The 26,628-nt window shown below is 37.4% G+C and overlaps 1 protein-coding gene across 1 annotated transcript in view; it reads left to right on the top strand.

Annotated features, from left to right (window-relative positions):
* Positions 1 to 26,628, top strand: part of CNTNAP2 (contactin associated protein like 2) — a 1,631,342-nt gene that overhangs the window by 502,986 nt on the left and 1,101,728 nt on the right. The window contains exon 2 of the mRNA XM_025039033.1: positions 18,484 to 18,594. Within this exon, the coding sequence (XP_024894801.1) occupies positions 18,546 to 18,594 (49 nt within the window). The 5' untranslated portion in view covers positions 18,484 to 18,545. The remainder of the gene's footprint in view (positions 1 to 18,483; positions 18,595 to 26,628) is intronic.

Below are 26,628 nucleotides of genomic sequence, written 5' to 3'. Positions count from 1 at the left end.
GTTCATAATTCTCTTTGCAAACTGCTGTGTCACCTCCAGGGTAACTTGTCAAGTGTATTTTTATATTATGTTTCAAATAACAGTAACCAATAAGTGGAACTTAAACAAATGTATAAATGTGCATATTCTTATGTCCTGAGCAATAAGAAATATGGAATGCCAAGCGACGAACTAATAACAAACACATAATTCAAATCTTTTTGTGTCAGCTTGCAACAAAGAGTCAAAAGTGTATTAAGGAAATGTAACAGTGTGTAGAGTGAGTCTGTAACAGGATTTATTGAATTATTCAAATAATACAGTGCTATTTGTAGGAGATTCCGTTGTAGATATTCTTGCAGTTACTACAAAAGATGTTCTCATCCTGTGGGATCTCCAATGCAGAGAGGCGGCCTCGATTTTGTAACGTAAGATTATTTGCCTTCAATGGTACATTTCTTAAAACAGAATCTACTTAATAAAGATAAAAATTATGAATCTGAATAGGAGTAGACAGCATGCTGGAGAAATTCTGTGGTCGATATATAGTTTTTTCAAATTAGTTGTCAATTTGAAATTCTGGAATCTAAGGGCTTAGATTTCTATGGAAAAAAAGTAGGTGAAAAATATTGTGAACTACTCCACTGGTTTACGTGAAAGCATGCAAAAAAATAATAAAATATTTTCAATTACCTAAAAATTAGTTGTATATTTTGGCATAGCTAATAATGTTGGAACTCACCCTTGACATAGTGATACACTTGGATATTATCTCCTGGGCAAAATTAGGTGTCCTGTCTCTATGTACCCATATCACTTTCATGAATCCTTTATCTGTTACAGCACGTAATACTTATGGCTGGTCTCTGTTCACGTTATATCCCTGTCTGGCCTCTGAAATCCCCTCTAGCAAGAGATATATATTATCTGTACCACTCCCCCACTTCCCAAACTTCATCTGTAAATATAGGCCACCTACTGGTACTTATGCATACTGTATTAACTTTGATGTAATTACAGTTTTGCCAAAGGTAAAACCGAGGTTCTAAGATATTAAAAGATGTATCCAAGGATACATGTATTGAGAGGTAAACCCGCATGCAATTCTAGGCTTCCTAACTCTGAATCCCAAGTCTGCGTTTATCCTCCATTTCTCCCTGTTCTTTGCATATTTGAATTATAGTGCTACAATATGAGGAACATTGTAATAATGAATAGAGAAACATTCTTTCGTACTAAACTTTTGTTTTATATATACACATAATTGTTTATATAACAAAAAGTTCGTAATAGTTATAAAATAAATGTTTAGTACTATTTTTAAAAATATTCATTTTGGAGGACTGCTTCCTAAATATAGATCACAGGGCATTCATTGGCTTGTGGTTATTTCTAATCCACCCCACAGTTCATCAACTCTCTATTTTAAAATGTGATTGAATGGCGTAATCATACAGCAAAGTTCTTTTCGAGGCTATGTAATAAAAAGTTCCTTAATGTAAACCTTTGAGCCGGTAATTCAAATCCCTTTGAATATATATTTCTCATGAAAAAGAACAATTGTGATGATAAAACAAGACAATGAGCCGCTAGTGCCGTGAAAGTAGGAGTAATATGAATGTCAATTTTTTTGAAAATCTGGATATGTTCAAATGAGCAGAGCTGCCAGCATATCCTGGGCTTTATTGACAAGGGAAGGCGGTGTCATTATCTGTTACTTATGATGATTCATCTAGATCACAGTAAGTCCTAGTCTGGAGAAAAGGTGACGAGGTAAAGCTGCAAAATAATTGTCTTTCTGTGCTTCACTATCGATCCACACCAGCAGTAAGAGGTCTGTTTTGTAATTTCCTTGAAATATGTTTAATTTCATTATGTAAACAAGAAAGGATTAAGTAAGTACCTTGTCGATGATAAGGGATGAGCTACCTTTTTCAAATTGTGTACTCTGATAAGCATCTTATGACGTCATGGAGTCTGGGTACGTCTGCCATGAGAGGGACTGTGAGGGTTTCATGTCCAGTAGTCCTGCTTTACAGATGGGAAAACTGAGATTCAACAGGAATGTGTGACGGGCTCAAGAGAGGTGGAGACTGAACAGAAATTAGAACCTGCATTTTCTAAAAATCATGTTCAGAGGCCAGCTTTGTAAAAATGTAGGTGCGTTGGGAGAACAGCGATTGTTTCTATAAGACTGCGGCCATCTCTCCATTACGATGGTCATGGATATATAAGTCTCGTGTCTGTTTCACTGCTGTGGCTCTGCTCTCTATTTCAAAATGCAAAACCAACCACTTTCCCTGTCTCTTGGTAGCTGCATGACCTTTGGCAATACAGAATTCTGTAGATTGGGGCGTCTCCATTTTCTATTTATTTCTGATTGTATTGTTTTCTCAAGATGCATTTTCTTTTTCCATCTGGAGTTCATTTTCTGGGTATCTCTCTCTCTCTCTCAGGAAGCTTAAAAACCAAACAGTGTTTATTTTGTGTAACTTTCCCCACACTCTTACTCTAGATTTTTTTCTGTTCAGAAACCTTTGTTCCCCATTCTCTTTTATAGGAGATTGAATGTTACCTGCTCAGTTTTCAAATCTCAACACACCGCTGGCTTTCAATTCATTTTTGTACCACTTCCCCCCAAAAGCACCTAGCATGTTAATCAAACTTACTTTTTATAATTTCTAATTAATCTCATTTCTGTGTCTTTGCTTGCTTATGGTTTTCTTTCGTCCTTTCTATGGAGGGCATCGGATCTCCTTTTAACTATGGAAAATTTCTATGATTGTGGTGCTTCTCTTCTCTTGCCCACAAAACTGTGTAAAGAGGCACAAAGATGGAAGAAGGTCTCTGAAGATTGGCCCTCAGCAGTCTGGCTGAGGTTTTGATCTCCCAGGTTCTGGTTCTCGTTTGCTTGCCTAGAGCTGTCTTTCTTTTGATCCTTCCTTCCTGACCTAAATCTTCTGAATCTCACTCCTTTCTGTCCTTGCCTATCTAAGATGAGAGTTAAGTCTCAGCCCCTGTCTGTTTCTCTCAGAAACCTCCCACTGGAGATATTCCTCCTGAAATAGCACTGTCTGTTGCCATTCGCCACTGGGAATGGTGGCAAAGGTGTTTAGAATTTAAACGTTGTCAAAGAAATGTATATCAAAGCAAGCAACTTTCTTTGGGATGGAATACAATCTTGAAAATCAGTATAACATGCTTTTATCTTTAGATTCGTCCCAAGTTCCTAGGATATTTCCTTAGTGACGGAATACAGGACTCTCCTTCAGGGGCTTAAAATAGGGAACTTGGCATGTGCTTAAAGCCAGAGGCATTAGAAAGAATATTAAAAAACGTTGTAAGAAAAAAAGTGAAAGATTTATCAGAAGTTGGATATGGATGGGCATTAGTGCATAGCCGTCTTCCTTTTCCAGCTTCGCCATTATGAAAAAATGGTACCAGCGTAACAGAACACCAATTAATGTAGCCATGCATGCTAGAGAAATGTTATTCAACAGCAGAGCATCACAGCGAGAGACAGAGTTTTGCAATTTAATACATAGATGTAAAAACAAGCCCTGATAGTCTTGTCTTAAAGAGGGCCAGTGAGAATTTTAAAGGTCTTGGGGAGGTTTTACAGATGCTAAACCTTTGCATTCCATTTCCTGGTTAAGCAAACTTTTTTTTCCCCAACAAATGAATGATAGATCCTGTGATTGGAAATTGTAGTTAAAAGCATAGAAGCAACTGAGTGTGAAGATACAGCCCTGGCATATGCTCTCAAACATCTTGTTTTAGTAAGTGATTAAAGCAAATTAGTCCAATACCGTATTTCATAGTCTTTACTCACCAAGTGACTTCATTGTCATTCACAGGAGAAATCTCGTTAATTATTACCTTTCGCCTATTACCTCTCGCATCTTGTTGAAACCTAAGTTCAGTCACCTTCTCAAATACCTTTTGCAGCTTTCTCCTACTGTAAGACCACAGCCACTGGCTTCATTCACCTCCACATGGCTTCTGATTTACACTTCTGTAATGGTCTCATTGTTTTCGAAACACACACCTCCAACAACACCTTTACCCTACTGCCATTGCCCACGTTGTCTTTCCCCTAAAACACAGATATGATAATATCATATCACTACCCTAACAAAAGAACCATGTCCGTGGTTTCTCAAGTCCTACAGAATATAATCCACATTTACAGCATGGTATTCACTAGCTGTCAAGTCTCGGGTAAAAGATACCCAGCCTCAAACACAACAGGCATCCGACAAACGTTTTTTGAAAAAAATAAGTGAGAACATGTGAAAGAGAAACAAGTGAATAAATTTTTTAACGCAGTTTAGCCCCAGCCTCCCTCTTCGGGTCATCCCCTCTGAGAATTCAATGATCGCGACCCTCTGTACCATCTACCACTGATTCATTCTGGGCACCAATCACGATCCATGTGCCAGTTATACAGAAGCAAGGAAAACAGACCTGTGCTCTATCCCAGTGGGGTGGACAACTCATGCTGGAGTCACACATTAAACAAGGAAAGACGCAGATGAGTACAAAATTACTAATCATCACAGTTGCTAAAAATGAAGTGTTTTGAGAAAAAAAATGGAGGCAGACTAAATTTAGCTTAAGGGATGATGGAGTTAGAGAAGGTCTCTTCTCCAGGCATTTGATTTAAGTTGTGACAAGTTATCTGAGAGAAAATTGGGAGAAGAGCACCTTAGGCAGCCATGACAAATTTGTTTTGTTTATTTGTTTTTAAGATGCCGTTCATTGACATCTCATTTTTTTTGAAGATGCTATGCGTTCTCATACTTAAGCCTTTTGTGGGACTCCATTCTTGGAGTGCCTTTCTCTTTCATTTCTATGTAATGAATGTTTTCTTATCCTTTGCTGTTTTTTTTGTTTGTTTGTTTGTTTTAATATTAGAACTTCTAACTGCCCTTACCCTTTCAGGCTAAGCTCACTGTGCTTCCTCTATCTATTCAGTCCCTTCAATAACTAACTATTCCCCCATTGGCAATAGCTAGATGGGCACTTTTTTTGTCAACCACAAGACAAGCCCTAATGGGAGGAGATGCGACTTCTTCCTGTTGTAGCTAATACTAGGTCCACTGTGTCATTGGAGGCACGTATAAAGAATAGTCAAATCAGACTCTTGGCAGATATGGGGAAATATTTTTCAAGTTGTCACTTCAAATCGTAGCATGTCACTGAAAATCTAAATAGGTTCAAGAAGATACAGATAAATAAACAAATGCTAGATTAATGAAGATTAAGATAAACTAATGGTATTTTTAAATCAATCCTTAACTTTTTGAAGATGAAGTTACACTCAGAGGACTAAATGTCCTCACATTTAATTTCTCTTGCTATAAACATTGAAGATTAAAAACTGATTGGAATTAGAATTATAACCCTAAATGGCAGCCCTTATATGTAAATTTTAATAGAATGATTTCTAGATAAAAATAACACTTAAAACAGACATGTCTGATAAAGGATCATTATCCAAAATGTAGTAAGAATTTTTCAAACTCAACAAGAAGAAAATAACCCAATTAAGAAATGGACCAAAGACCTTAATAGACATCTCATCAAAGAAGATGTACAGATGGCAAATAAGCATATGAAAAGTTGTTACACATCATATATCATCAGGGAAATGCAAATTAAAACAATGAGATACCAGTGCACTTCTGTTATAATGGCCAAAATCCAAAACACTGACAACATCAAATGCTGGCAAGGGTATGGAGCCACGAGAACTCTCTCATTCATTGCTGGTGGGAACACAAAAGGGTACAGCCACTTCGTCAAAAACAGTTTGGCAGTTTCTTACAAAACTAAACATACTCTCACCATATGGTCCAACAATCAGGCTTCTTGAAATTTACTCATAGGAGTCGAAAATGTATGTCATCACATAAATCTGCACGTGGATGTTTATAGCAGCTCCCAGCAATTGCGTTCCTTGGTATTTACCCAAAGGAACTAAAAACTTCTATCCATGGAAAAACTGGTACTCTAATGTTTATAGTAACCTTATTCATAATTGCAAAACCTTGGAAGCAACCAAGATGCCCTTCAGTAGGTAAATGGATACATAAGTGTGGAATATTATACAGTGCTAGAAAGAAATGAGCTATCCCACCATGAAAAGACTTAAATGCATATTACTAAGTGAAAGAGGCCGATATGAAAAGGCTATGTATGATTCCAACTGTATGGCATTTTTGAAAAGGCTAAACTATGGAGACAGAAAAAGATCAGTGGCTGCCGGAGATGTGGGTGGGAGAGATGTATAGATGTAACGGAGGGGATTTCTAGAGCAGTGAAAATACTCTTTCTAATGTTATGATGATCGATACGTGTCATTATACATTTGTGCAAGCCCATAAAATGTACACCACCAAGAGTGAATCCTAAGATAAACTGTGCACTTCAGGTGATTATGATGTGTCAGTGCAGGTTCACCATTGGTAAAAAATATAAAACTCTGCTGAGTGATGATGATAACAGAGGAGGCTGTGTGTGTAGGAGCAGAGCGCAGGGAAACCTCTGTACCTCCCTTGCAATTTTGTTGTAAACCTAAGACTGCTCTAAACAGTAAGGTCTTAAATGTAGGAGAGAAAAGAAAAATAACACTTTATATTAGACTTTCATTTCCTTTATAATAAATTTGATAAAATATCACTTTTTCTGCTGTCATGGGCTTCCACTCTTTGAATGATACTAACCCAACTCCTTCCATCCCCCTACAAAGCCCTCAGGCCCAGCCCTGCCCCTCACTCCTACGATGTCTCTAACTCTCTCCTTTCGGTTCACTCCGTATTTCTCCAGATCCATCCACACAGACTCTGTGAGGTTTTTGAATGTGCCCATCCCGCTCCTGTTCCTGGGCTTTCTCACTTGAGTTTCTCATCCTGGAACCAGCATTCCACAGATATCGGATAGCTCTATGGCTTGTTCTCTCCTTTCCATGAACTTTCTGCTACATACGATCGTATTAATGAGGCTTTCTTGAACCCCTAATTAAAAGGGCACTCATTCACCCACCCAAATCCCCAGCAGATACCCCTTATTTTTCTTCCTTGCTCTGTCTTCTTCCATTATAATTAATTAGAGCCATCTGACACACCGTGTAATTTTAAAATCTGTTACTTATTGTACTATGAAACTCTGTTGTTCACTGTTGTGTTCCTGCTGTGGGCACTCGATAATAATTGTTGAATGAATAAATGAATGTGTATCATTTTTGCATCATCATCATCATCATTGGGCATCGTTATGCTTAATACTTTTCACTTTTTATATCTTATCTTTAAAATCAATACGTATTAATTGAAGACCATTTAAAAAAAGTAGGAAACAGAGAAGAAAATAAAGGGGACAATTATAACCAATGTGACATCATGGTTAATATTTCAGTTTATGTATTTTTTTAGTCATTTTTTTCATCCATAAATATATACTTCAGAAAATTAAGGTCATATTATAAATACTATTTCATATCCCACTTTAACTTAACATACTATAAATATTTGCCAGTTAATTAAACGCTCTTCTTCAGCTTTACTTTATGGACTTTTTAGTGCTTGACTTCTTACTGGTTGAGAGCATCTTTGGATCTGAAGTGACTTGAGCCAGAATACTGGAGAATGTTTATCAATCATAGTGCTTTAGTCAATTATTTAAAAGCAAAAGTGGGTTAAGTAGTCCTGGAAATAGACTTGATTGTCAATAAACACACTGCATCTTATTGTTAAATTCTATCATTGAATTAACCAGTTAGTGAAACTAGAGTCAAAAAGGAGACATTTACCAGTGGACCAACAAATCTCAATTCAAAAAAGCCTCACCCATAGGAAGACTGTCTATGAAAGCTTTAAGAATACACAAGTTCATGTAGTCATACTGCAATTGACCTTGACACTCTTCAGATTATTGGTTTATTTAAAGGGGTAGATAGCTCTGACTCCTTATGAGACTAGAATTTGAGTTTAAAAAAGTCCACCATCACCATTGTTTTAGAGATTAAAACCTCTGCCTGGTTCCAGGTCAAATAGTTGGTTCTCTTTTTGAATATCACTTCCTTTTTTTTGCATAGAGTAATATGAATTAAATTTTCAAAACTATTCTAGACAATATATAGGGTAAAAATTTATTTTTATTATTTTGTATTATAGATTTTATATCTGCAAAATTAGATCAACTTAGAGAAGATGAAAACATTTTTTTCAAGCCTCACAAATCTGTTTTTTTCTAGTATATAACAGTTCAGTAGATAATTTGAAACTGATTCATCTGTTATCCCATCTGTCAGAAATATGCTACAGCTGTTAAATGTCCAGCAAAATTTGAACTACAAGTCTCGAAGTAATTTGCCCTTGGTACATGCAGACCAGACAATTTCCTGTTTGATTTACAACCATGATTCTTGCAAACGTGACTGATTTTCTAATTATACTTTAATTTTTTTCTCTGAGTATAGTTATTGGACCAACCAAAAGGAAAATGAAAAAAATACATGATCTGTATTTTTAACGTAATAGTATCAAACTTATTTATTGTCTGTCATATGCTACAATACTGAATGTGTTCAACATTTTTCAAAGTATATGAGGAGTACTTACTGTGTACTTAATGTGTATGTATATATATGTTTGTAAACATCATGTATATATGATGTAGACAAACCCTCTATTTAATTCAAGGGTTCTAAATTACAAATCATTTTAAGTTGATAAAGATCAGAGAGATGATCTTTCTTATGTGTGATACAGTGAGGAAGATGTTTATATAGTATCATGGGATGAAGCCAATTCTCTCTGTTCAAGCAGTTTTTTTAATGGAAAAATGAATACGTATCTGATCGATAAAATGAATACATTTCAATAGCCAAAACTAGGAACTTTTTTGCCTTGCTCACTTTTAGATGGATTTATTACTCATCATTGTCAGTAATTGGTTCAGCAATGCTTTCCAGAATTAATGCCACATGCCAGGTTGTTAGGCCTCAGGAATAGAGGCTCAAGGAGGCAGGCATATGCCCCATTCTCCTGGTATTTATAGTCTCGTCAAAAAAAAATAAAATACATACATACATAAAAGACACACACACAGTGAGTTTTTCAGTGGACCAACAAATGAGGAAAAAAACAAAATCCTAGAGGTGGAATCAGATAGTATGAATGCTACACAGAAAAATAAGAATTAAGCCAGGATTGTGAATTTCAAAAAAAAAAAGGATTGAATCCTATGTTCTCTATTGAAATTGATTTGGTCCTTAAATTCAGGTTAAGGCTATTCACATATCACCATAGATTAGTCATCGAGTATGGCTGGTGTGAGGGCGGAAGTTGAGTTGGGATTTCGGGGAAACCTGGCAGGGGAAGAGGAAGTGGTCCAGGGGGCTGCCCTGAGCAGAATGTGCTCGATGTGTCTGAGAAAGAGACACTAGAGCTTGGTGACCCCAAGGAGAAGACTGTAATAAAACAACAGCAAGGGCCCCTCCAGGCTAGAGCCACGCAGGCTTTTGTGGGTTTGGATTTCACACCGAATGGGAGGCCAAGCTCTCGGGGAGGGCGTCAGCACCTGGAATAATCGGATCCCTGGCATTAAAAGGTCCATCTAGCAACTGTGAAGAAAACAGATTTTAAGGGGATAAAGTCTGAAGCAGAAAAATAAATGCCCAGTAAACATTTGTGACGTGAATACGTGGAATACATTTGATGTACTTTGCTGAATGGATATTTATTGGATGTAGGCATATCCATTGAGTGGCTGATTATGTGTGGTTTTCTCTGAGAACCCCTGTTTGAAACTGCAAGAACCCCTTTTAGTTGAAAGATGTAGGTCTCACGTGGACAGAAGATATGGAAATTGTTGCAATATCATTGTATTATTTCAGGAGATCACCTCAAGTAAATTTCTGGGATAAAAATGCGACGTGGTAAGAAAAATCTGGCCACTTCAATATTATAAAGGGATCTGCATAGCCCAGGAATTAACCCAGCTCACATACAGAAGCGAATCTAGAGAAGGCATGTCCTTGAAATGCAGACCTCGGAAGCATAGGCCAAGTTGTGCAAATCAGGCACAATTTGGCATTTGTCCAGGCTCCAATATTCTTCAGCTATGAGCTCTCAAGCTTCCTCATCTGGGAAAGGGTAATACTTGTGTCAAAGGCTTACTGTAACAACTCGCTGAGATAATTCTTTCAAAGCATTTAATACATTCTCTGTCACATGAGTACTCAGTAAGTGACTGCTATTACTATTCATTTATGGACTGATTTTGGTTTAATGGTCTCTGCTGTTTACGTCATTGAGATGGAGGATATGGGACCGCTGCCTCACTCAGCTCTCAGCTACTATAATGCATAAGGCAGCACATTGGGCTTTGTCTCATGGAATGAAAAATGAACAAAAATGTCAGTGAGGTCACTGTATCAGGTAGTAAACAGATTCAGTGAGAAGAAAAAAGGAGGAAGAGAGATTTGTCTTCTTTCACTTAACTGAATTTTACTGCATATCAGGAAAGAGATGTCCACTCAGTTGATTTAATTCCTATTTTATCAGCCATAATATTTCTCTAAATTAGCACTGATGGCAAACTAATTGTACTTCTCTTCATGGCCACCATCTTCCATAAAGCCTTTTCTAGGGTAGGTAAAGCAAACCAAGCCCATTCTCCCATACATCATATAGAAGGACAATCAATTCTCCATTTAATTATATCTCTTGCATTTTCTGTACAAAAGAATTTAACCCCGCTATGCAAATCCTAATATAAATCACAAAAATTCTCTGTATAAAATGCAATACGTAAAAACGAGGCAATACGTGTATGAAATTTTCTGTGATAGATCATTGAGTTAAAAAAAGTATGCCAAAGACCAGATTATAAATGTTCTTGTGTGTTTACGCACCTCTTATATGAAATGCTGTGTGTGCGTGCATGTGTGTGTATTGGTGAAGATTAGTAACAGACATTACTTCTATGGATTAGGAGAGTATTTTTTTCTCTTTATTGTGGATCATATTTCCAGTGACCAAGTATATAGGCCAGGGCACTGGAGCAAGAGGTACACAAAGCAATGTATGAACCATATAAATTGGAGGAAAATAGGATGAAAGTCACAATATGTAAAGCAGGAGATGAGTCGGAGTCAGCAAACATTTTCCTGGCATACTCCTATAATGCTAATTTCTTAACTATTTACTTTCAGTTGCTATAATTTATAAATCATAGAACAGCGATTCAGAACTGGAAAAGGACTTTTGAAATAATGGAAAAACTGAAGAGATTGTAGGGAAGACAGAATTAAATTAAGCTGTCCAAATCCAAATCGAAAGAAGTAAAATCTAGATCTTTGGAGGGTGAGCAGCATGCTCAATCTTCCACTATGCTAATATCGGGGGAGCCCCAACCGAATGCTACCTCTGAAAGTCACAACTATCCTGAGAAAATATTTCTTAGACCATGTTAAGTTTTAAAAAAAATGAATCTCAACTATCTAAAACAATTAATAAAAAATACTAGAAGAGATTGTCATATTTCTGTTTCCTGTACTTTCCACCTGTTATCAAAGAAGTAATATAATACTCGAATGTCCTATACTATAAATTATTAATTTAAAGAAAATTTGGCTTTTCGATGTGATTGCTCTGCACATTCCCTAAAGAAAAGTATTGAGGAATAAGATTTCCACAGATGATATATAGGGCCAGCATCACCGCCTCAGCTCCGCCTCAGCTCCGCTTTTCGATGTGATTGCTCTGCACATTCCCTAATTCCCTAAAGAAAAGTATTGAGGAATAAGATTTCCACAGATGATATATAGGAGGATCTAAGTTTGTTTTTTGTTGTTGTTGTTGTTGTTTGTTTTTAATAGAATGCTAAAGTTAGCAAAGTTCTAGGTGAAAAATACAGTGCCTGTTCAAGGAATGTGTGCTGAGAAAAGACAAAGCACCATTTTTATAAGTGCATCAAAACAAAAAATCCTGTAACCAGCTGCCCAGGCTTATGGGGAGTGAAAATAATGAGCCTGCCACAGCTATAAACAGATCGTAAAGTTGTTAGTGCTACATCTTTCTTTTTCCCTCTCCTCCCTCCCTCCCTCCCTCCCTCCCTCCTTCCTTCCTTCCTTCCTTCCTTCCTTCCTTCCTTCCTTCCTTCCTTCTTTTCTCTCTCCTTCCTTTCTTTCCTTCCTTTCTTCTTTCTTGAAAAAAAAAATAATTACAAAACAAGAATCGTAGTCTTGGGAAATATAGATGTAGCAGATCTTATACAAGCCCTCTCTTGGTCAGAGTATGGGAAGAGAGGCTACTTATATTTTATGAGCGCCTTAAGGGGCTCTCTTTATCTAAGTGATGATTCAGGAAGCGCCTGAGTCATGAGCTCATGGTCTCTATAAGGAGTCAGATGAATGGTATCAGGGAATAATGTAGTGAGCGGTAGGTGGGACACAGTACACATCAGGTGGGTACACGGGCAGTTTCGCACTCAGACTGGTGAATGCAGTGGTTGACAATAGTCAGGCATGTGGGTGGGCAGACAGAAATAAGGAAACACAGGAACAGGAGACGAGATGTATTCTTTGAGACTCCAGACCCTGAAATGAACACCAGGAGAAGACCTCTGGGAAGCCCAGAGACACCACTGGCAGAATCAAGAACGAGATCAGCACAGCTCTTCAGCTTGTACTTCAGGATGGTTTTGGCCATGAGGAGTAAGGTAGGAGCCTGTTGATTGGAGCCAGAGAGTTCAGAGGGAAGTCTGGCCTCGTTAATATGCTTTGACCCTGGAGAGGAATGGCCATAACACCTGAGGCAGTGTAGCTCCGGCTTCAGAAGGTAGGGATTGAATGCACAGGAAGCAAGGAGACCGTGGAGCGGTGCATCCCTCTGAGAACATGCCTTTCACAATGGCAATTTTTCTAAAGTGTCAATGAAGATGTTGCTAGGAATCCTGTCCTGATAGCAGTGTTTGGTTCTGGAGTCCTTGGCTGTCTTTAATTGTTTTCTGTCTATTAGGTGTAGGTTTCCAAATGTGTGATGTAAAACAGAGGGCCCCAACCTTTGTGGCACCAGGGACGGGTGCTCCTATGAGCATCTAACACCTGATGATCCAAGGCGGAGCTGAGGCGGTGATGCTGGTGCTGGGGAGCGGCTGCAAATACAGATGAAGCTCGCTCACTGCCAGCCGCTCACCTCCTGCTGTACGGCCGGTTCCCAGCAGACCACAGACTGGTACCGGTCCACAGCCCAGGGGTCGAGGACCCCTGATATAAAACATATATTTTAAGTGCCATAATTTTAAAAGATATTGTGAAATTTTCCCACGTTATTTTAATCAGAGATACATTTGAATGCCACCTCTAATGCAATTATGTGTGTTCTGATGTCCTTTGACCTCGTGGACTCCTGCCCACACCTCTCACCAACAACAGCCCCTCCCTGGCCATGCTCTCTTAGGTGAAGGGCGACAGCCGTCACTGGTCATCGAACTCGTGCAGAATTCTTATGGCTAGTCGGCCTTCCTGACTGACCGAAATCGTGTGAAAATAAAACTCAAGCCCATCTGTTCCTGTAGTTTTCATCCACGAGTCTCTGGAAGGAAAGAATACCAGAGACCGAATATTTGCTGGAACTCTGTCTGTGGCTGCAGTTTTGGAAGACATCCCACTATGGGAAAATACCATACAAAACTGTTTTAAATGCTTGTGTGTTTCTCTCTCTCTCTCCCTATCTCTCTCTCTCTCCTCTCTCTCTCTCTCTCTCTCTCTCTCTCTCTCTCCCCCCCCACCACCACCACCTCCCTCCTTCTCAAGCTCTCCTTCTCTCCCTCTCCCTCCCTCCCTCCCTCTCTCTCTCCCTCCCTCTCTCTCTCTCTCTATGTATATATATGTATATATATCTCTATCTCTATTTCTATCTCTACCTCTATCTCTACCTCTCTCTCCACTTTCTCTAGGAATTTGCTTGATTTCCTACTATTTAAGAGTGCAGAATATCGTGACACATTCTAACACGACAAGCAAACTGACTTGTGGGAATCTGTAATGTGTAATAACTTTTATTAACTTGTCGGAATTAAAAATGGATAGTTCTTCATAATATGTGCATGTATGTGCACATGCATGTATGTGCATTCGTGGAGCGCTACTACAACCATCTCTGGGAGATTTTATTCCCCCCGTGGCCTCCATGGTTTTGCTCCCTCTTTCTAGAATATTCTTAACCCTTTTTTCACCTGTCTGTAGTCCTTCGATTCTTCAGGTTCTATTCATTATCCGTATGTTACCCAATACCATAAGTGATTATTAATCATTCTCTTTCCTGGATATTTGTTATACTAGACCAGAGGTTGGGAAACTTTTTCTTTAAAATGTCAGATAGTAAATGTTTTAGTTTTGGAGGCCATGTGGTGTCTTTTGTGACATTCCACTGTTATATGAATGCCGTCCTAAACAATATATCAGTGAGTGAGCATAGCTGTACTCCAATAAAACTTTATTTACAAAAGCAAGCAATGGGCTGGATTTGGCCTGTAGGACATTGTTACTCCTATAGATGATAGTGCTTGAACTTTTTAGTGCTCAAGAGAAACTTAGCTTATTTTCTCATATTCCGTGTGAGTCATCTGTAGGAGGAGGTTAATTAACATACTCAAGGTCATACAATTATGATGGAGCTAAGACTGATAAGCAACTCACCTAAACAACAGCCCTGCGTTTTAATTTATGACTTTCAGTATTTGATAATATTCTATTCAGCATTGAATTACAAACTGTATTATTCTCTTGTTTCATGTTTAATTACTTTACATGGGTGTATATATTATTACCTGTCATGGGGGAGTGGACAATATATAGAGATAGAGATAGAAATAGACATAGAGATAGATACAGAGACAGAGACAGAGATGAGACAGAAAGATAGATACATAGATATATGTATATATATTTTTAATTGCTAAAAGTGGTTAGAATGTTACAAGCAGAGTAAGATCTCAATAAGTATTTGTGGTTAAAGTCTTCCAGGAAAACATATAATGCATGTAGCATTTTTCTTACTTAATTGTATGGTTATAGATCATGTCTCAACTTATAAGAATGTAAGATTGACAATGCTTAAATTCTGATAATTTTACAGCCACCTTTTTATTTTTTTAATTAATTAGTTAATTAATTAATTTTTTATGGTGACATTGGTTAACAAAATCCAGTAAGTTTGAACTGCACATTCTAACAGTGAGACATATATATATTTACACTGTGTTCACCTCTCATAGTTAGATTTCTTTCTGTCACCAAATATTTGACCCCTTTTACCTCATTTACCTCCCCCCTCCCCTCTGTTAACCACAAATCTATGGTCCATGTCCATGGGTCTCTGTTTGTTTGTCCTGTTTGTTTGTTGCTTTTAGTTTTATATCCCACATATAAGTGATATCATGTGATTTTCAACTTTTTCCGTTTGGCTTATTTCGCTTACCATGATTATCTCAAGGTCCATCCATGTTGTCACAAATGGTACTATTTCACCTCTTCTTGTGGCTGAGTAATATTCCATCGTATATATGTACCACAGCTTCTTTAGCCAATCATCTATCGTAGGACATTCCGGTTGCTTCCATATCCTAACAGCCACCTTTTTTAAAAAAGCAAATAATCTCTTATATGCTTATCTTTCTTGAGTCCAATTACATTCTAGTTTTATCATTCTGAATTACATCATTTTTTAAATTAGGAAAAAAATTTAATTTATTATAAAGATGATCAATTTATTACGGAAGTCAAATTTTCAAAAAACATGTCTTCAGGTTTCATAAATGCTATATTTAAGTTCTAAATTTAAATTAGCTGATGGATTGTTAGTTATTCACCAACTTCTTTTTAATTACTTTCAGTGTGACAATGTGTATGCATGGGATACTTCCTTTTGGAAGATGTATTATTCATTAATATAATATTACCCTATTGAGCAGATTTGGACTAGAACAATTTCCTCCTAGCATAATCCCATTGACTTCTCACAGGGCTCACCCCCTCCTCACTTCCTTCTGATCACAGCTCAGATGTGTCACCTGATCAAAGTGACTTTGCTTTACCAGACAGCAAAACACAGCACCCTCAACCTCCACCCCGCCAAACTCCCCGCCCCCTCTGCCTTATTCAATATCTCTGTAGTATTTAATCACCATCTCATAATATAAATTTACCTTTTAGTTTTTAGTCTGGTTTTGTTTTGTTTTTTTTTCCCTCTAAGATAAAGTTCCATAGGACAGGAATGTCATCAGTTTCACTTACGGCTGCATTTCCTGTGCCTGAAACAGCATAGGCACTGGATGCATAGCGGAAAGAATAAAAGGAAAATGAATGAACATCAGCACATTCTTAATTTAATGGGAACTTTAGAAGTAAGGATTGCTCAAATTAAATTCAGAACTATGTCAAAAGAGTGTAAAAAATTAGACTCGGAAGAGAGGAAGATAGGAAATCAAGGTTTTATATTTGTGCTTACTAGTAGCTAAATTGAATTGTGTATTTCAAAACAATTAATATGAAATCTTTTACTTTAGATGCCTACTTTGTTAACTGATACATTTAAAATAAGTTTTATGGTCATATTTTTTTTCTTTTACATTTTCTTTCTGGGGAATGTAGTCATACACACATGCCATATTTTCCCAGAGGCATTTGTGGTATAAGTAAGAAAAATAAAAAATCTAACAATGTTTTACAGGGATGGATTTGTTCATATTAACTTCAAATGTGTACACACTGGAGTGATGAGATGATGAATAATAATTTATTTCTCCAATATCATTGGAGACAATTCACTTGAGTGACTTTTCAAGAAAACTAGTTCATTCTTTCTATGGCTAGTTTTGTTTTGATTTTTTCTGTTTATAAATATCTGGAATAGCATTCTAGAATATCCAGTGTTATTCTCTGTCTTATTAAAGAGTACTAAGCACGTGTAAACATTTATTGGGATTTTAAAACCACATCTCTAAAAATTAGGTATTGTGCCACATTGTAAATGAACAGTGTGCCTCCGCACTCTGAGATTAGGCCTAGTTGTTCTTATTTTTATCCATTCATTCATCCTTCAAATGTTTTTAGAGTGTATGCCAAATGCCAGGTGCGGTTCAGATTCCTAAAGAGTAAGCATAAGCAAATTATCAAAAACTTTATTCCCATAGAGCTTCTCCAGTCTCATGGGAGAGAATGGCGACTAAACAATTAAATGAGTCAAAACGTAACATGTCAGATAGCTTTTAATGCTACGAAGGAAAATAAGGCCAGATGTGGGGATAGTGGGTGATGGCAGCATCATGCTCTTTTGCTAGGAAAGCTTGTCTGCAGCAATGAAAGGTGACACCGAGCAGAGCCTGGGGGAGGTGAGGGCTGAGCCTCTTGGTAGCTGGAATGGCAATCGTGAAATCCTGTGGCAGGGGCAGTCCTGCTGTTGAAGGAAGGGGAAGCGGGCCATGGTGGCTAGACAGGAGGGGACAAGGATGAGGGAAGGTGTGGCTGGTGCAGTGGCCACTGCGAGCAGTTGGAGGGCTTCTGACTTCATTCTGAGTGATTGAGCAGAGGAGCCACATGACCAACTTATATTTTTAAAAAGTATCCTTTTGGCTGCTCTGTGCAGAAGGTCTATGGAGCAACAAGGGAGGACGCAGGAAGATGTCACTTCTGATCGCTGACAGCCGGGCAAAGGGAGGTGGTAGTGTTGGGGACAGTCCAGTGTGAGAAGACTGTACGGCCTTGACACGTACAGTCTCTCGGAGAGCAAGAGTCGACCGCGAAGAGACCCAAGAGCTGAGTCCTGGGTACTTTAATGTTTAGACATGAGGAAAATGAGAAAGACCCATCAAAGGAATTGGAAAACAAGCTGGTAGGGAGGAAGGAGGGCAAGAAAAATGAGTGGCATTGTGGAAGCCAGGTGAGGAACAGAACTGAAGGATCACCTGGTTCCAGTGCAGTTGACTGTTCAAGGTCGATGGGAACCGACTAATTTTTCAGATGATTTTCAAGTTGGTGATTATTTTGTGTTCTCCCTTACTGACACATTCTTCTTAGTCTTTTAGCTTTGGTAGGATTCCTCATAGTCTTCCCTCCTCTGATCTCAACGTTTCTCATCTTCTATTTCTATAATGAATAACCGAATAAATAGCTGAGATGGCCAGGAGAGGCTAGATTCCAGAGCTTGTTAAGTAAACAACCTCAGCGTCCCTCACGATTCTGAGATGGCAGGTCTGACTTGAGTCCCTGGGGAATGAAGCACTTTGTCATACTCTTGAAAAGCAGAGGGTTGTTTAAATTGTTCCTGTGATCTTTAGAATTATTGAAGTCGAGTTGCCGAAATTCTGATCATTTGCTAAATGTCGTATCACAAATCTTAAAATTTGTGATATAGTCAGTAATTATTTTAACAAAAAGAAGCCAGTCGTTATTTAAAGATCTTTTGTGAATCTGTCTCTGTCTTTTCTTTTCAGAAAAATGTGATGAACCACTTGTGTCTGGACTCTCCCATGTGGCTTTCAACAGCTCGTCCTCTATGTCTGCGAGCTATTCTCCTGGCTATGCCAAAATCAACAAGCGAGGGGGTAAGTCCACTTTTATTTCCATGTTGACAAATGTTTTCAAAGAGAACATGCTGTGTTTACAGCTATATTTCTAAAATATAATTTATTGCGCAGCAGCAATTAGCAGGCACCCAAAATCATTCTTCACACTCTGCTAACAGACACATAGGTACCATAAACCTCTTCTGCAGCCACTATTAGAGAGTCAAAGATTGGGCTTGAAGAAAGAAATGGTAAATTAAAGAAGAAGAATTTTTGGAGTTGCATGGGACAAAGAATTCAAAATGGTGTAAAAATTCTTGAGTTAAGGAGATTCTTGTTAATCAGAAAATCATTTAAAAGTTGTTGAAAGAATTGACTCCAAACATAGGAACAATGCATAAAAAAGACTACTTTGTATTCACTGCATTTTTTCCTTTTCGTTGACATACAACTTAATTTCAGTTGAAAATGAAGGATGAAAAAATATGACACTTTGCAATTTCTTCCCCTAGCACCCAGAATTTAGCTTTATTATAAAGTTGTGTGAAAAATAGTTATACATTTGCAACTAAAATTTGAGTTTTGGACTTTAAAGTTATGGTATTAATTAGTAAATGGTAATTTCAAAGTAGATAGCTGTTCACAAAGAATAAAAAAAAATGATTAAAGACAGAAATTTAAAACTCTTTTGCTTCAAAGGAGCACTGATACAAATATCAATGAATGGCAACTTAAAAAGGGAAGAAATAATATTTTCTTGGATCAATAAGAATCAACCAACAAGGACAATCATTTTTATTCAATAAACCAGGAAATACTAAACTCAATCACAGCCAAATCAGGAAAAGCAAAAATGAATAAATATAGAAGTGAAAACTGGAGAGAAGAAAGAAACATAAATAAAGGTGAAAAATATGAAACAGGAGAAAACTCAAAAGAGTGGGTTGGGGAAGAAAGAAGAGAGAAAGAAAGAAAAAAAAATGACATCAGAAAAGAGATAAATAGATAATCAGAGATTCAGACAGACCAAAGGGGAGAAGGAAATAGGTAAAATGAAGAGAGAATAATGTATACAGAATAATATAGAGATTTACAGGCGTATGAAGACACTTTACTCAATCAAAAGACTTGGTGAAGGACATCCACAGGCAAAGGTAGAGTGATAGACATTTTAAAATACAGTTTTGATTTAAAAGTAGTATTAATTAGCTGTTTCTTGGGGGTTTGTTTGTTTGTTTGTTTGTTTAATCTGATATCTAAAGGGAGAAAAGAAAAGATAAATATAAGGGCACCTGGGAATGCTAGAGTTATATTTTCTTACTTCACTGTTGGCAAGAATCGTCTGATATGTATACATCATATAAGCATCTGAAGCAGGAAGCTCATAGACTAACACAGAGGGTAAAAGGATATAACTTACTAATTATACAAATACAGAAAAGAACAAATTCAGTTGAACATTATGTTGATAAACATGGGCTTTAGCTTTTACCAATTATTTAAATTATATTCCTCAAATACATTTGGGAGAGATAGTTAATGAATGCATAGAGAAATAGAGTATAAATGCAAATATACATTCAGATAATAGATGGAAATATATTTATAAAATTTAATTTAATTTTTAGATCCCCACAATACAAATCTATCTGCTACAACCTTGATGTTGGAGACCAGTATATGACAAACCGTGGAGAAATATGACATTTAAGTGGAAAATCCTCATAATTCTCTAATACCTTAAGTTTTTGTTTTTTTGTTTGTCTTAGAACAATATCTACTTCCTATGACCTGTATTCTGAGTTTATCTCCACATTCTTAATTCATTGATGGTTTCTCAGTCTCGTGTCATTCTGAGTCAACGGTAATTGATAAGTTATTTTTTTCAAAGGGTAGCACAGATACTAAACCTTTGAGAGTTTTGTATAAGTTATCTACTGCCTTACATTTACATGGTATTTTACAGGTTAGAAAACACCTTAATATGTGTTCTAAATATGTGTCTTAATATGTGTTCTAAATGTCCCTTGATCTTCACAGCAACGTTGACAGATAGAATGTTAGGTTAAAGATGCCCGTCATTTCTTTTGCCAGACTTTCAATTTTCTACTTCATGTGCCTCTTGTAGAAACCATCCTTTTTCTATGGCCCAAAGGGACAGCCACTCAACCACATGATCCTCTTCTCCCTCCACTAACCACGAGTGGTTAGATAGAACTCGTGATCTCAACTGATGCCATCAGAATCTCTGTTTTATGGTTATGTGATATAGATTTGGGACCTGGGAGGGCTGTGGGAAACCACAGTGGGCCATGTGAAAATCAGACAGGAAGAGAGAAGTGAAGCAGTTGCTAGTGAAGAAGGAAACTGTGAGATCGTGTGGCTCCGCACAGAAGGATGAGTCCCGGTCTCATGCTTATTCTCCTTCAGGTCCCTCGTTCCCATGTGCCATAACCTCTGGCTGCACCTTTGCCTGAGTCTGTGAAAGTACCTCTCTAATTCTAATAGTCACATTTAAGTGCATGTGGTTACTGAAGAATTCCTGATGAAAACCAGTGATCACTCTCCCCATTTTACGGAGTAAAATGATAAATACGGAAACCCAAGAAGACATAAACGGAGAGTCGACACTTTGGGTTCCCAAGTGGCATAGGTGGGAAGCAGTGTTCGGGGACTGGAATCGTGTCTTTTCTTCAGACCCCTCACTGAAGCCAGATGAAGCAGTATCAGTGCTGCATTCGAATCAGCCCAAAGACAGAACCCGAAAAGAGGCGGAGGTTTGAGTTAAATTTGACTTATACTTATATAGAATAGCCAGAGCAACCCAGTTAGAAAGCCCAGAGCTTCTAGAGCGATGTACATCTGGAATAATTCTCTTCCTTTTCACCCTCTTGCCATTTAGGTTTCTTTGGCGGACCCTTCAGTGCTCTCTGCTCCCCAGAGACTTTTTCTTTTTTAATTTTGCTTCCTGGATAATTCTTCCCATTTCAGAAACCTGTCGTCTTCTCTATTAAACCAAAGGGCAGAGAGTTGTTGGCGGTGTTTTTTGAAGTGATTTAACCTTTATTTCCTCCAGCAGAGAGAACAGATTGCTTTTCTAGACTACATAATTGATGATCACTTCTGGGAGGACTAGGTGTATAACACACCTGGAGAGACTGCTGGAGCAGATCTCTTAACATTCACACTTGTGTCTTAAAAAACAACTATAGCCTTTGCCTTCCCTGAAAAGATACCGCTGAAGTTAATAATTACCACTGTGCCTTGATGCCTTGGCCTGGGCAAATCATCGCTTATTTCATTGTCTGCTTCCTGTTGTCCGAGGGGGAGCTTTAGTAATTAGCATAATGCCAGCCTCTTCTTCATTTCGCATGGCCTCACACATGCTGCCCCTCCTCTTGCAGGCTCCTAGGTGGCTCAAGGAATAGTCACACTTACTCTGCTCTTCAGAGGTCTCTTCATGCTTCTCCCGGAAAGCAAATTTTTCTTTCCTCCGTTGTAATTCTCTTGTCCCTCAGTTTGTAAAACACCTCCTTTCCCTCTTTCTAGTCTTTCTCTCCTTTTCTGCTTTAGATATTAAAAGATCTGTCACAACTAATGAAACCCAGAACTGTAGCTGATAATACTAACCCATTAATAACCTAATTAACTGTATCCCAATCGATGACCCATTCGTGGCTGTAGATTGGGAAAAGCCATCATCATTGTCCCTCTTTGTGCCTCTCCTGCTGGTGCTCTTCTGCTCTCTCTAGTTCCTGATTCACTCCTCTGTTCCGTATTGCCCACTCCTGGCAGCCAGAATCTTCCAGATCAAGCATGTTCTTAACCTTTAGCAGGAAGCTCTTCCCTTCATCTGTAACATCAAGGCTTAAATCATGAAATAGACCGAAGCTCCCAGCTGGCGAGCTCCCATCCACGTTGGCTGATTTCATTCCACTTGTTCCCCTCCATCCCTTCTCCAGCCTCTACTACTCACCCAGTATTTCTCTTAATCTGCTCCTTTCCTGCTCACTGATGATGCTTTATTACTTTGGTATGAATTCATTGATCGAAGTGCTACTTCTCCTAGGAGCATTCGCCTTTTCAGAGTAAATCCACGGGAGTAGAAAAATCCAGAGGGCTGATTTTTCTAATGTAGCATTTCAGGATATTTGACATTCCTATTTGGACAGGCTATACTTCTTCATCTCCGAATTGCTCTACTGAAAACACCTGCTGGTCTGGCTCTGACGCAGTGCTGAGCCGTGGAAAGAGAATGACTTGTATTCATGCATAACGAGGTTGCCATACAGAATCAACCGGGGGTGAATATGATATTAGTCAATTATTTAAACTTTCTGCATCTCCATTTCCTGATTTCTGTGGTTACTATGTAACTTATCATCCAAACCAGAAACTTTTGACAGTGAAAGAATTCCATTAATGATTATACTGGGGTAATCTTAGAGATCTGGGCCTCCTCTTTATATTTGAACATGGAATCTATTCTACAGTTGAAGAGAGCTGTGGTGAAGACCAAATGAGATCATCTACACAAACTGTGTTGCATTTAAATATTAGTCTCTTTGCCATCGATTACCCTCAGGTATTAAAACCTATAACATAGATGTTAATATTTTAAAGAATGTGAATAAAATAGCCTCATTATTACAAAAACAATGCCTTCCTAAAAAGCAATTGCTAGAATTTGTGTATTTGCCACTGTATTTCCCCATCATCATCTAAGAAAAAAAAGAAAAGTGGTATTTACCAGAAATTAGTGCAAACACATCTTCTGTCAAGCTCATTGATATAGACAGAATATTATGTGCCCACGTTTAATTTTAATCATTTATTCAAGATACTACATATGTTCAAAATTATTTAATAATGCCTATTAAATTGATTTTTGCATCCTACATCCTCTATCATGTCAACATGTGATATTAAAAAGTGAATTTTCTAGCTAAGCTTGACTGATCGAAAGACAGAAGTCATCTTTTTTTAGTAGGAAACAGTATTTACCATATAAATAAAGACATTTTAAATTTTAAAAAGCGATATTATAATAATTGCAAGATTAATAAAATGGCATTTAAAATATTTTAATGAGTTTTGCATAATTGGACTTAACATTTACTTAAATGATCTCTAAGTCTTTTCACCTCAAATTCCTTTCGATTCAAATGAAAGAATTTATGTCTTTGATTTTAAAGTGTTATTTTGTTCTTATTATCTTTCTATCATTTGAATTAAGTTTTATAGACTCCAATATAATATTTATTAACTTTACGATCTTCAGAAAAGCTACAAAGAATTGCCCTGGACATCAGCAAGAATAAAAAAAAAATACATACATATGTTTTTCCTCTCAGCCCTGTGAATTATATATTTTTAAAAATATGTAGTTTAAATGATTTTTTTCTAAAGCCATCAGGAGGTCTTTGTAGTCACCTTTCCAACTCCATGAGAGTCGCCATCTAACTAACATTGTTAGTTTTAATGTGTTCTTTTTACTTTAATTCTCAAATATAAATCAAAATTTTTGGCTTGCTGGAAGTTTTCAAAAATTAAATGCATAACAAATGATACATCTGTACGATCGACATTTGTTAAAAACAATAGAAGCATATTCACCGTGGAATGACTCCTAAATGTGTTTAGACAGGCCTTTTAAATTTGCAAATGATGTTGCCATTTTTCTGCTGTAGCATCCAATTTTACATTGGAATTTTAATACCTACTTTTGTGTTCCCCATAGATACCTCTGCTGGGTCTTTTAGAGTTTCTCACAGAACACTGTTTCCCATGGTGCGTGATGTTAGTGCATGCTCTGCGCGCACACATAATAATATACATTTCCGCAACCACATCAGTCAGGCCAATGCCCATGCTGGGACATCCTCTCTAGGGAAATCAGAAAGACCGTCTTCATCGGGGAGTGTCTTTAGGGCAGGCAGAACGCACTTGGACTTTCCGGAGATGCTTTCCAAATTTAGCGAAACACTGCACATCAAGGGTTTTCAAAGGGATTTGTTTAATATGCTTAGAAGGACAATTGTGTCCCATAGGTTCACTACTGCATTTCTGAATGTACTGCTTTTAAAGGTACTTTGATAATAGCAGCATGGTTGGTGATGTGGGATTTAGCAGAGAAACTAGAAATAATTAAAGACAGTTTCCAGTTTGGGGCATTTGAGATAGAGAACTTTTTTGTTAAAGGAAGTTGCTATTTTGGTAGGTTTGTATCAAATATCTTCATATTTGCCACTGAGAAAATTATCAGCTGGATTAGAATCAGTGTTATTACATTAAACACTGCGACCATCTTTGAACTGTCTCTGGAATATTAATTTTATTTTTTTAAGTTATTGTAGCATATATTTTTAACTTGTTTAGCATTTTTATTGGCAAATATGAAATATTCATTTTTGAACACTTATTTCACAGTATGAAGAGTTGATTGTCTATAAGAGTGGGAAAACTATGAACAATTAGTCAACATATTTGTAATATATCTTCGTAATATCTGATTTGTCATGTTGCTTTACACACGATATTGAAAACCATGCTATTTGGTACTTGTCCTATAAAGTTCAAGACCTCTTTGGGTGAGAAAACTTTACCTCTGAACTAGCGAGAAATATATTTAAATAAATATTTATTCTGAGAAGACGTACAGAATAAATATAACTTCGTAGATTTGTTGATGCAGGAACTAGATTTCCCTTTTGCCCTAGGAGAGATCTTGAGCCATTTCCTCTTTTTCTTTTTTTTTTAATTTTCTCAATTATCTCACTTCTGTAATGAGAAACTTGGACTAGATGATCCCTAGGAACCTGTCATCTCTGAACACCCTCACCTTATAGCCAAGATTAATCATAATTTCTTGGCCTTGATCTTGATGGACAACTACAGATTCTCAGTGATCTATACCATTTCATCCTCTGCGCACAGAGATACTGCCTATTAAATAACTTTGAAAATAGGTTATCTGGGAGAATACATTTATCCAATAAACTTTTTACAGGTTGAATTTTCCTTTCTAAACCATTCCAGAATATATGTCAATGGTATATTTTGGAGATTGAATGTTTAATTATCCCTTTGCTATTTTCCAATTTTATTCAAAGAGAGGCTTTAATATTTTTCACATCTCTGCCAAGAAGGTAGAGAATTTATGTGGATGATTTGTACCATATCAGAAATATTCATCTTAAAACATCATCCTTCACGCAATCTCAAAGCACTTTATTGTTAACACAGTACATATAACACGTGTTTGACACTCAAAGAATATTTTCTGAACAAACGAGTAAGTATATTGAATCATATTTCTTGCATATATTATTTTACCCATTTTAAAATTCAGATACTCACTGCTTCTATGTTGGATGACTTGTTAAATCAAGAGTGAGTATTTGCTAACATTTTTCAGTTTTCAAAAAATTACCTCCCATGTTATCTAGTCACTGATATAGCCAGTTGGCATCCAGACAATAATAGAGAATAAATAATAACGGCAAACATTATCATCATCATTTACATATGAAACATTTAATATTAGTGTTTTAGAGTGGACGTGCAGAACAATTCAGAAATGCCCCCAGGATATTAGTGTTCTCTCAGTGCTTTCAAATCATGGAACAGGCATCATCAGGATAATGATGTTGGATTGGCAAAACATGCCCCTTATCTCGGAGTATTCCATGTGGAGAGGAGGCCTTCAGTTTGAGCTGCTGTATCCAATTGCTAACAGGCGTCTTTTGGTAATAGAACACTTTCCATTGGTCCTTATATCTTGCTTCTGGCCCATAAGGAGTACATCCTGTATCCCAGATGCACCGGTGTAGCCTATGGGAAAACGGGGGTCAGGAACAAGCAGGGCATGTCCACGAGTCACAGTCCGGGAAACTCATATTAGCTGATCGGATGAAGGATACCACCCAGTGATAGGCACTGCTTAGGACCCATTTATTAGACAAGTTCAGAGCACAGACAACTACACATGTGAAAAATGCACTTCAACCCCTACAATTACATTTCCTCTATACCAGAAGAGTGACTCTGCATCATTCTTTAATATCTGTTCTT

The sequence above is a fragment of the Pteropus alecto genome, unplaced genomic scaffold, assembly GCF_000325575.1.
Source record: "Pteropus alecto unplaced genomic scaffold, ASM32557v1 scaffold48, whole genome shotgun sequence".
In the NCBI taxonomy this organism is placed as follows: Eukaryota; Metazoa; Chordata; class Mammalia; order Chiroptera; family Pteropodidae; genus Pteropus; species Pteropus alecto.
The sequence above is the reverse complement of the archived record's forward strand: the minus strand, read 5'-3'. Positions and strand labels throughout refer to the sequence as shown.